Source organism: Panulirus ornatus, chromosome 57 (genome assembly GCF_036320965.1).
Source record: "Panulirus ornatus isolate Po-2019 chromosome 57, ASM3632096v1, whole genome shotgun sequence".
NCBI classification, from domain to species: Eukaryota; Metazoa; Arthropoda; class Malacostraca; order Decapoda; family Palinuridae; genus Panulirus; species Panulirus ornatus.
Genome location: NC_092280.1, coordinates 18,932,864 through 18,945,691, shown reverse-complemented (window position 1 = coordinate 18,945,691; position 12,828 = coordinate 18,932,864). Strand labels below are relative to the sequence as shown.

Sequence of the window (12,828 nt, the reverse complement as noted above, 5' to 3'; positions counted from 1 at the left end):
CAAACCAATACACCCTCTTCTGCTCTCTCAACCACACTCTTTATATTTCCACACATCTCACTTACCCTTTCATTACTTACTCAATCAAACCACCTCACACCACATATTGTCCTCAAACATCTCATTTCCAACACATCCACCCTCCTCCACACAACCCTCTCTATACCCCACGCCTCGCAACCATATATAATTGTTGGAATCACTATTCCTTCAAACATACCCATTTTGGCTTTCCGAGATAATATTCTCGACTTCCACACGTTCTTCAACGTTCCCAGAACCTTCGCCCCCTCCTGCACCCTGTGACTCACTTCCGCTTCCATGGTTCCATCTGCTGCCAAATCCACTCCCAGATATCTAAAACACTTCTTCCTCCAGTTTTTCTCCATTCAAACTTACCTCCCAATTGATTTGTCCCTCAGCCTTACTGTACCTAATAACCTTGCTCTTATTCACATTTACTCTCAGCTTTATTCTTTCACACACTTTACCAAACTCAGTCACCAGCTTCTGCAGTTTCTCACCTGAATCAGCCACCAGCACTGTATCATCAGCGAACAACAACTGACACTTCCCAAGCCCTCTCATCCACAACAGACTGCATACTTGCCCATCTCTCCAAAACTCCTGCATTCACCTCCCTAACAACCCCATCCATAAAGAAATTAAACAACCATGATGGAGACATCACGCACCCCTGCCACAAACCAGCATTCACTGAGAATCAATCACTTTCCTCTCTTCCTTCTCTTACGCATGCCTTACATCCTCGATAAAAACTTTTCTGCTTCTAGCAACTTGCCTGCCTCCCACACCATATATTCTTAATACCTTCCACAGAGCATCTCTATCAACTCTATCATATGCCTTCTCCAGATCCATAAATGCTACATACAAATCCATTTGTTTTTTTAAATATTTCTCACACACATTCTTCTAAGCGAACACCCGATCCACACATCCTCTACCACTTCTGAAACCACATTGCTCTTCCCCAGTCTGATGTTATTTTTTATTTACATATGTGTATCTTTAATTCTATGAAAATGTGTCTTTTAATTGAAGATATTTTCTTCTTTTCATTTTTGTGCATTTATTGGTAACCAGGTTTTCTGGTAACTGCAGTTTAAAGGTTAACTGTTTTCCCAAGGCTGGACTCTATTGTTGGGTTAGATATGATTATGATTTGTACAAGCAGATTCCTGAAGCTTATTTCATGCTTGATGATATTCATATTGAGTCCAATTTTTTTGTTGTGACCCATTTATATCATTTCGCATTCACTAAAGTTGAATTTAATCAGCCATATATCAGGCCAACTTTGAGTCTCTCAAGGTCTGTTTGTAAGTAGATGCAATCAGCCTCTCTTTTCACTTCCTTCATGAACTTTGCATCATCTATAAATGTGTATGTGTATGTAAGCAACTTCAGGCGTTACCTGTCTCTATATCTGCAGCTGGTTACAGCACAAGCTCAAACCCGTCTTTAGGGAGAGTGTATCTTTGTCAATATACAAAAAAAGGACACTTTTGGTCAAGAAAATTCTCACTCTAAAGGAGCTCATTGTTTCCCTGCTCCTGCTTGGGGTGCACCCTTAAGCTGCAAGAGCCACATAAACAGGTTCCTGGGGCGTGTGTGAATAATATGCATATGCCTCTATATTTGCTATAAATATTTTGCAGCTGTTTTGCACATATAAGTATGTCTTATTAGGAAACAGATTGTTTTTCCTAAAAAAAAAATCATTTTTCAAATCTATGAACTTTTTTGATAACAGGGTTTATCATATTATGTTTGGCTTGAAAAAAGATTATTTTGTTGATGTCATTTTGCACTTATGATATCAGAAAAGAATTGATGATCAGACTTGAGTTGAAACTTAGTTCATTAAGGTGTGATACAGTTTCATGCATGGAACTTAGATTTTATTTTAAACAATGATTTGTGTGCAATATTCCTTCAGTGATGCCATATAGACAGAATTGATAATACATAGCCAATTTGTACCAGACTGATACTATTAGAATCAGTAATACATGACTGACTGGAAGGAATCAGTTCCAGTTGCAGTGGTTTACATCTGTTTCATGCAAGAAGGTTTTTGTTGTTACTAAGGAATTTTTTAGTGTTACCTTTGAAGTGTTGAGAATTAAATTTTTTTACAAAATATTGTTTTACAGTATTGTAGATGAAAGAAATATTATTTTGATTTGTTTGCTGTTGAATTTCTTGTTCACATTTTGTTTGAACAAACTATATATATATATATATATATATATATATATATATATATATATATATATATATATATATATATATTATGTATATGTATATATATACACATACATACGTACATATAGTGGAAGACTTGTGCCCAATCTTATGTTGATTTACCTTCTCAGGTTGCGTCGGTAACCACTCTCTTACTCTAGGTGAGTATGAAGAGATTTTAAGGCTGTCTAGATGAAATTGTTAGAGAAATGGGATTGAAAGTGCAATTGCTTAGCTTCTGTTTGAACTGCAAATATGTTTTGTTTTGTGATATGGAGTTCTCTTCAAATGGAATTGTTTTATATGTGTTCTCAGATATTCCTGAAGAAAACACCATGACAAAGTTATTGCTTTCATATGTTAATCAGAGGAGCCAGATTGCATGTCTAAGCAGATTTATCTGGGAAATTTTGGCCATGGGTTGCTTAGAGTTGGTCTTTGTCTTGTTAAATTATTTTTCAAGCTAACACTTCACTTGGATTTGCCTCCTCTTCATCAAAAATGTACTATGAAATTCTTACTTTAACTGAAGAACATACAGAATCCCAGTAGTTTTGGCTCTGATAAGATGGTTAGTTTTTAGTCATTAAGCACTTGCATTTCTTTGGTAAAGTCAGTCAGTAATTTCAGGAAGGTTGATTGTGTATTACGGAAAATTCTCAAGAAAAAGAAGAAAGGCATGTGCAGCATTTGTTGGTTTAGACAAGGTGTATGGTGAAGAGAAGTGGATAGCTTTGTGGAAAGGGTTAATTGTATTTGGTGTGCATGGAAGAATCTTGAATACTTTGAAGAGCTTTTATGATAGAAGTAAGTAGAATTTCTGAATTTGGAAACAATGTTTGGTGAAGTGACTAGGAAACCTTATGGAGAGTTCTAACTGTATTGGCTGTACATAGAAGTTTTGAATGCTGTGATGATCTTTTATAATAGATGTATTGAATGTATGATAGTAAGTGATGGTATGAGTGAAAGGTTTGATATGAATTTGAGAGCAAAGCAAGGTTTTGTGATGTTACCATGGTCACTTAACATTATTAGGAATGGGATTTCATATGAGATAAGAACAAGATTGGTTGATTGTGGTGTGTTTTGACCTCACCACTTCCTTTAAGGGTGTATAATCAGCCCATAGGCCCATTAGATCAGAATAGGTTAAACAGATTCCCTTACCATCTGACTAACATCTCCTGACAGCTTCTTTATGATATAATGCTCTCCACCCAGCACTGGTTTAAGTACTGAACATAGGTCTGCATAGATAACAAAAATATATTTGAATTATCAAAATAAATGTGCTCTCTGAGCATATAGATATATAACATAATTTGCTCCAAATGCAGTGATCTTTATTTATCTTACTTGGTCAGTCGTAGGTGATATTACTGGCTTTAGTTTACAACATGATTCCTTGAGATCACCAAGATGGATACAGTTAACCTTATACATTTACCTAACCAGCATTGTACTATATCCTATCCAAAGATCTAGAACCAGAGAGAACCATAAATAAAACAAAACATTCCATTTCCAATTTTTGTATACCAGTAATTTCTGTTAATTTCTCTTATATCCTATATATTTCTTAGTCTCCCATAAATTGTAAAGATAGTAAAGATACATAATGTTGATTTATACACAAATAAACAAAATGTCACATTTTAACATACAGCAATCAAACTTTTCAAGAGTATGATGTATTTAGTATAAGAAAACTGAACAAAATATTATGGATAACTAAAACAGTTATTGGGAAAGAGGGGAGATGACTGTAACAGGTGTAATGCTTATTCATGGAGAAACACCATGAAAGGTGCCACAGTTGCTGTTTGTAGTTGATGCTGTGCTTTTTGCTCAGTCAGAGAAAGAGCTGGGTGGAGTGGTTGGGTGCTTCAGTGAAGTATGTAGGAAGAGGATGCTGAAAGTGAATGTGAATACTGGTAAGAGGAAGAAACTTGTTTTTAAAAGTGAGATCGTGGCGTAATATCAGTTTGCACAGGGAGGAATAGCATGTTGTGGTTATGCTTTGAAAATTCCTCTTCCAAGGTCACTGCCCCCTAGTCCTGGATCAGTCTCTTCATTTCTACAACATCGCAGTCTCAAGTCTAACATTCCTGCTGCTGAACACAATCTTTGCATTTCCTCTCCTGAGTTTCTCTTGTGAAAGAAAAGTACCAGGGCTGTTTTCCCTCTCCACTTTCGGGTCCCAAACTTAATCCCAAACATCATTAGCATTTTGAGGGTTGTGTTTGTGCCTACATATATATGTCTTATGATAAAACATAAGACATATGGCCCAGAGTTCTAAGGGATTGCGGCTCATGAGTTATACCTGATCCATGCTTGTCTATTTTGTCTTATGTAAAAAGATGAAAGGAGGGAGTGAAGAATGCTTTGAGGATATGGGGCCTGAACATGCATGAGGTGAAACTTATTGAAGTGGCACATGGGGAGTGAAATGCTTTCAGTGGGCTGAACTAGGTCCTGTGAAGCAGGCAAGGTAACCATGGAGTAGTGTGTGTGGCTTGGCTGTGGATGGTAGCCTGTGGTTTCAGTACAGTATACATGAGGGTGGATGCCTGGTCCTTATACTTGCTCATGTTTTTGTGAGAAAAGGTTTGTCTGATCTTTAGTTGCATATTTATTGGGACTGCTCCTTTCAGGGTATGTATTCATAAATTTTATTTGTCATTATTTGTATAGTATTTCACAGTGGTAAGTTTTTTCTGTGTAAGACTAGCTTAAGTATGGATATACATGAAGAGAAATGATGCTATTTTAAGGCAATGAAATATGTGTATTCAGCAGCTTTGAATACATCAGTTTTCAGTTTGGGTCTGTATGACTTACAACATTTTACTTTGATAATTTGTACACTTGAGTCATCTGCCATCTTTTAACTTAATCGAGGAAGTGGCAGGAATGAATGATCCTTATTTTTTATTGGAAGTTTCATTATGCTAAGAATATCCTTGAAATATATAAGTATGTTAATTTTTTTTCCAAAGTTGGTTTTAAGAGGACAGTGAAAGTAAGTGCTTCATGGGGACAATTTACTTTTTGTATTTATTTATGGTTCCCATGACAGTGTTATGCTCTTCCCCATTCACACTAGTACACTGATGATATTTTTTAGCATTCTCTTATCACATATCTTATTAAAATGACTTACCATATCCCCAACTTTTGTATTTGTTTCAGCCGGTAAAATGTTATCAGCATATGTCTCTGGTTTCTTCAGTGGTTTTTTTTCCACCATTTTCACCTATGCATTACAATCATCCTCATCCCTTGTATAGCTTTATCTGTAATCATTAAGCAGCCTTGTCCTTCATTTTTTTTTTTTTTTTCTTTCTTTCTAGGATTAGTTATGATATTTTACCATGTATACCTGATGACAACTTTTGCTTTTGGTATACATATGTAACTTCCCTTTCAACACTTCTATACGTTACTTACCCACTCTTACCCAGCACTTTAGGGACTGTGCTTTTCACCAAGCTCCCTAGTGTCACAATGAACAACAGTCTAAACTAGAAGTATCTCATTAGTTCAGTCATCAAATCTTTCAGCCCATGTTTTAAGCCTTTTACTGATTTAATCTGTTAAGTTATAACTAATATCACTGTGTTTTACATAGGATTTTTATGATACATAATTCATTAAGACATATATATAAACAACTTTTATATTGCAAGGAAAGGGTTTAGGGACCCCTCCTAATATCATGCATGAGCACATAGGCACTTGAACCTTTAGTATTGTTGCAGGCGTTATATACTTTAAATGCTCTAAGATTTATGGCCATTATAGTCATGGTAGCAAGGGGTAGGCAGCCAACGACCAGGGAGGTATATTACCGGTACTACCCACTGGAGTATATTGGGAGGGTTATTGACATCTGCTTAGTGAGCCAGCACTTCTCCGACCCAGGGCAGCTGTCTTTTCATTCTACCTCACCCACACGTGGACTACTAGCATTCTGTCCATAAACATGCAATCTCTCTTTGTCGTTCAGAACGCTTGACAGAAAGATGATATCTGTAGTATTACAGAATCCCATTATTTCCATGTCAATTTATTGCTTGGTTGCTCATATCTTTGAAGTCCAGTCTTTAAAACCATAAGATTTTTTTTGTGTTTGGTTTATCAGTTGTTCATGAAGCTGATCAACCATGTCCCTGTTGCTACATATTTTCTTTTTTCACGTTTATGCAGGATCTTCCATCTAACATAGAAAACCTTTGAATGGAGAAAAGGGCATTTTCAGTTTACCAGTTCTAGATATATGTGCAGTGTTATATTAAAACCTTTCTTATTTAGATTTTTTTTATCGCCCGGTTATCCCAGATTCTAGCTTCATTCCTCAGTAGTATTAGTTGATTCAGCTTTACTTAGGCTTTTGTCACTTTTATCCTTGCAGATAGGAGAGTAAAAGTTATTACCCACCTATAGCCTGAATGTTGTTTTAGGTGACTTAACAGGTGTGAGCAGAGCCTGGAAACCCTCCCATCTTGTATTTTGAATACCAGTGACAGACACAGGAGCTATGCAAAGATTTGTCTTTGAATGCTCAGCTGTGGTGACTGAATATGGCTCTGAATAAAAGAAAAGTGAAATGAGATGGGAGAAGAGTGGATTGGGAATGTCAAGGGGGGTAAGGCCTAGAGGTAGTAAGAGGACGAAGAGCAAAGGAAGGGGAAGCATATCTTCTGAAAAAGGAGCAATAAGATTGTTAAAGAATGTAAGACAGTGAATTCAAGATCATTGTGAGTTAGTATGGATGTCGGTCATGAGAGATGGATGATAATGCGTATGCACCAGGAAGAGAAAGGAATGAAGATGAAAGGAGTAGAGTATTGTAGGAGGAGCTGGTTGAATACTCTGGCAGTTTTGATGTAAGGGACTGAATCCTGTTGTAAGAGGATCAGAATATAAGGATGACTGGCAGTTTAAGGTATGATTAGGGTTCCTGATGTATCTGAAAACAGGGAATACTTACAGAGTTGTATGCTGAGAGAGAAGCTGCAATTGGAAACATGGAATGAATATAGGTGCAAGTATACATGGGTAAGTGGGGATGGGGATCAGCGGGCATTACTGTTTTACATGCTGAATGACGGGCTTGCGAAGGAGAGGCTGCTGAATGTAAATATTGTGAGAGAAGCAGCATGTGAAATGTCAGAGCATTTCTTGGTGTTGAGTGGGAAAGTTTGTTGGGGGTTTAGAAAGAGAAGAAATAACATATGTGACAAGGAAGTTGTTAAAGCAAGCAAGAATTGAAAAGAAATGTGTGTGCATAGATATCAAAAGCGATTGTGTGAAGAATGCCATAGGGTGAGAGTAAAGGGAACTAGGGGAGCAGAAGAGGAATGGAAGATATTTAGAGAAGCTTTGCTGGCACCTCATTTTGCAGTAGGAAAGGTGGAAGGATTGAATGACATTAGGAAGGTGTGGAGGAAGGAGCAAGGAGTGAGTGGTGTATTGAGCATGGCATAGAGTTGAAAACAGGAGGTGGAAATTTTGTCTCAGATGTATGTTGCTGTTGGTCATGTACCAACATCATGTGATGTATATTATAGTTAGGATCTCCAAATTGTAGAACAAGTGAGACACTGAAATAATGAGAGTAAACAAGTTTATCTAGAATTACCATAAATCTTGCACTTCGCAAACACACTTCTTTGCACCTGACTTCCCTTGCACACCACGTGTACCACCAGAAGTGGATGGTATCAGGTAATGTGAGTCCTCCATGCTGATAGAGGTGTTACTGAGGACCTTTGTAGTAAGTGGGTGGTACAAAGAGGCCTACAAGGACATATAACATGGGTTATCAACATTAAGCAATGTTCATTTTAAGATAGTGGCATGGAAATCTTGTCTCATGATGTATGTCACAGTAGACTATTTACCATCAAAGATATATATTGCAGATGAAGGGTCAAGTATCATATATCACATCCCATTTTATGAATTTCCTCTCAGTTTTGGAGAACAATCATGGAGATAGGAAAGAGTTGCTCTAAGGCATTAGGTTTTGTTTCTTAGGACTTGATGCTCAGTTAATAACTATAGTTGTCCTGTCTTACATATGTGACAAGTTGTGGTTGTCTTGTCATGTGTCTACTGGGTGGCTGGCAAAACAGTACACAATCATGTTAGCATGCTAGGAGAGAAGTTTCTTCAACTCTTAGATTAAGGATTCTGACGAGTTGAATTTCTGCTACCCACTTTAAGCTATCTCATGTTTCAGATGTCTTAAACTTCACTAATGTCATTTTTAGTGATTAGATTTCTTTTATCATTATTAGATCATATGCCAAACTGAGCATGTTAGCTTCACTGAATTGTTGTGTATTGCTTAATCAAATGAATTTCAAGGATTTGCATATGAACATCCAAGATAAGAATATAGGCTGATATCCTGAATCATAAGTATTCTGTTTTATGATGATTAGTCGTTTCATCAAAACTAACAAAGGTGTATGGTTATATTGTTACAGGCAGGGGGGCCACGTTTATCCAGGTAATGTTGCAATCATAAGGCTTCCTCCCCCTCCTGTGATGGTATCTGTTCATCAGAGAGGGAGAGGGCACTTTATACCAGCAGTGGGGGTGAGATGGCCCATCCCAGACACTCCCTTGGTGCCTCAGAGGGTCTCGATGTCACAGTTGCAACACTTGCCTGGTTCATCAGCTACTCATGAGACTGGAGGTGGTGTTTTTGGTTCATCTGCAGATAATAGAGCTGAAGCATCTCGAGGATCTGCCAACCAGCCTGTTTACATGAGAGACTGGGACACACCCACAACCAGACTACCCAACCCACATAGCTATCATTCAGGTATCTCACATGACTGTATTGTACAGTAAGCTAATGAATAACTCTCAACTTACAGCTTGAGGCAAAGACATGAGCGATCACAGACTGGACGGAATAGGACTTGGGGATATGAATATCAAGCTCCTCCCCATGCTGGAAACCCTCAACACCAGAGAGTTGATCATCAGTACCTAGGCACTAATAATCTGGCCTCTGCCTTCCATACAAGTGAAACTGAGAACTCAGAAATAATTACACTGAGCAGCAACACTGAAACCACTGATACAAGCATGAATTCAGATTCTTCTTCAGTGTCTGGGGAGGACGATGCTTTCTATCTGGGTTATGGGCGTTGTTTCAGTTGTGGTGAGTAGGTTCAAGAATAGATACATAAAAGCTTGATAAAATAATGTGTGATATGCCTCCCTCATTATACACTTAAAGTTATCATACTTATAGTTGGCCTTGAATATGGCTTTTCCCCCATATTGTATATATGCTGCCTATGCTGAGGCAGATTTAGATTTCTCACTTATTTTCAATTACATTACAGTGGAAGTAGATGATAACCATTAAAAACTGTTTGACAGGGATAGTCAAAATATAACTAGACATCTTAACTTAACAACTTGATTTCCACATTCCATCTTTGGCTATCCTTTCTCACTTGCCTGCCTTTCATCATTCACATGCTACACACTTTTTTCACACATGTAAGCAGTGCATCCTGAGATACCTACCTTTTCTCTCACTTCCCCTGTTTTATTTACTCTCACCTTTTGCCATTTTTCACCCAGTCTCACCTGGTATCTCCTCACAGAAGCTTCTCTTTCAAGTTCACTCATTTTTATCACCCTATTCTCAGCTATATCATTTCCTCTTTTCTTAAAGATTTTTCAGACTTTTGATGTCACCTGCATCAGCACGTGATCAGACATCCCACCATCTTCCCCCTTGGAGTACATTTTTATCCAGAAGATTTTCTGGAGCATGCCTGTGAATAAGGCCCATTAACTACATTCACCCATGTACATTTAAACCAAGTATTCCCAATCACCAGTCTGTTTTTAAGTTTATGGTTCCTCAAGCTGTTCACCTTTTTTATTTACAGTTGGTACCCCATTCCTGTAATTATTCCTTCTTGTGCCATATCACCCAGCCATACGTTGTTACCCATTACTGTTACTCAGTACCTCACATAAAGATTGTTGACGCTCACCCATCCCCTCCCATAACACTATACTCACCTTTTTTCCTCCTCACACTGTTAAGTGCATAACCACAAATAGTTATGAATGTTATTGTTATACAACCCTAAGATTCCTTTTATGGAGTTCCTGTATGTTTGAATCTTCACTTCACATGTGAGCAAAAAAAATTATAGACTCCTTTGGAGTAAGAAGTTCATTGTCAAGACTCTCTCCACTGTCTGTGATACAGCCTTGCCTAATATGGCTTCTTGCAGTGTAATTGTTAGCAAGTGGAGTACAGTAACATTTTATTATTATTATTATTTTGCTTTGTCGCTGTATCCCACATTAGCGAGGTAACACAAGGAAACAGACGAAAGAATGGCCCAACCCACCCACATACACATGTATATACATACACGTCCACACACCCAAATATACATACCTATACATCTCAACATATACATATATATACACACACAGACATATACATATATACACATGTACATAATTCATACTGTCTGCCTTTATTCATTCCCATCGCCACCTCGCCACACATGAAATAACAACCCCCTCCCCCCTCATGTGTGCGAGGTAGCACTAGGAAAAGACAACAAAGGCCACATTCGTTCACACTAAGTCTCTAACTGTCATGTAATAATGCACCAAAACCACAACTCCCTTTCCACATCCAGGCCCCACAGAACTTTCCATGGTTTGCCCTAGACGCTTCACATGCCCTGATTCAATCCATTGACAGCACGTCGACCCCGGTATACCACATCGTTCCAATTCACATTATTCCTTGCACGCCTTTCACCCTCCTGCATGTTCAGACCCTGATCACTCAGAATCTTTTTCACTCCATCTTTCCACCTCCAATTTGGTCTCCCACTTCTCCTCGTTCCCTCCACCTCTGACACATATATCCACTTGGTCAATCTTTCCTCACTCATTCTCTCCATGTGACCAAACCATTTCAAAACACCCTCTTCTGCTCTCTCAACCACACTCTTTTTATTACCATACATCTCTCTTACCCTATTATTACTTACTCGATCAAACCACCTCACACCACGCATTGTCCTCAAACATCTCATTTCCAGCACATCCACCCTCCTGCGCACAACTCTATCCATAGCCCACGCCTCGCAACCTTATAACATTGTTGGAACCACTATTCCTTCAAACATTCCCATTTTTGCTTTCCGAGATAATGTTCTTGTCTTCCACACATTCTTCAACGCTTCCAGAATTTTCACCCCCTCTCCCACCCTATAATTCACCTCCGCTTCCATGGTTCCATCTGTTGCCAAATCCACTCCCAGATATCTAAAACACTTCACTTTCTCCAGTTTTTCTCCATTCAAACTTACCTCCCAATTGACTTGACCCTCAACCCCACTGTACCTAATAACCTTGCTCTTATTCACATTTACTCTCAACTTTCTTCTTTCACACACTTTACCAAACTCAGTCACCAGCTTCTGCAGTTTTTCACATGAATCAGCCACCAGCGCTGTATCATCAGCGAACAACAACTGACTCACCTCCCAAGCTCTCTCATCCACAACAGACTGCATACTTGCCCCTCTTTCCAAAACTCTTGCATTCACCTCCCTAACAACCCCATCCATAAACAAATTAAACAAGCATGGAGACATAACACACCCCTGCCACAAACCTACATTCACTGAGAACCAATCACTTTCCTCTCTTCCTACACGTATACATGCCCTACATCCTTGATAAAAACTTTTCACTGCTTCTAACAACTTGCCTCCCACACCATATATTTGTAATACCTTCCACAGAGCATCTCTATCAACTCTATCATATGCCTTCTCCAGATCCACAAATGCTACATACAAATCCATTTGCTTTTCTAAGTATTTCTCACATACATTCTTCAAAGCAACACCTGATCCACACATCCTCCACCACTTCCGAAACCACACTGCTCCTCCCCAATCTGATGCCCTGTACATGCCTTCAATACCCTCCCATATAATTTCCCAGGAATACTCAACAAACTTATACCTCTGTAATTTGAGCACTCACTCTTATCCCCTTTGCCTTTGTACAATGGCACTATGCAAGCATTCTGCCAATCCTCAGGCACCTCACCATGAATCATACATATATTAAATAGCCTTACCAACCAGTCAACAATACAGTCACCCCCTTTTTCCTAATAAATTCCACTGCAATACCATCCAAACCTGCTGCCCTGCCGGCTTTCATCCTCCGCAAAGCTTTTACTACCTCTTCTCTGTTTACCAAATCATTTTCCCTAACCCTCTCACTTTGCACACCACCTCGACCAAAACACCCTATATCTGCCACTCTATCATAAAACACATTCAACAAACCTTCAAAATACTTACTCCATCTCCTTTTCACATCACCACTACTTGTTACCTCCCCATTAGCTCCCTTCTCTGAAGTTCCCATTTGTTCCCCTGTCTTACACACTTTATTTACCTCCTTCCAAACATCTTTTCATTCTCCCCAAAATTCAATGATACTCCCTCACCCCAACTC

At 38.6% G+C, this 12,828-nt stretch overlaps 1 protein-coding gene across 5 annotated transcripts in view; it reads left to right on the top strand.

The window, feature by feature from the left end:
• Window positions 1-12,828, top strand: part of LOC139766217 (uncharacterized) — a 107,813-nt gene that overhangs the window by 71,108 nt on the left and 23,877 nt on the right. The window contains exons 14-15 of one of the 5 annotated variants that reach the window (XR_011716822.1): window positions 2,403-2,432; window positions 8,775-9,115. The exons of 1 other annotated variant lie outside the window; for it this stretch is intronic. Coding sequence is in view for 3 of the 4 variants with exons in the window: in XM_071694527.1 (XP_071550628.1) it covers window positions 9,171-9,460 (290 nt within the window). In the remaining variant the exon portion in view is untranslated. Of the gene's footprint in view, window positions 1-2,402; window positions 2,433-8,774; window positions 9,116-9,170; window positions 9,461-12,828 lie in introns of those variants that run through there. 3 more of the 5 variants (XM_071694529.1, XM_071694527.1, XM_071694530.1) reach the window with 3 other exon arrangements.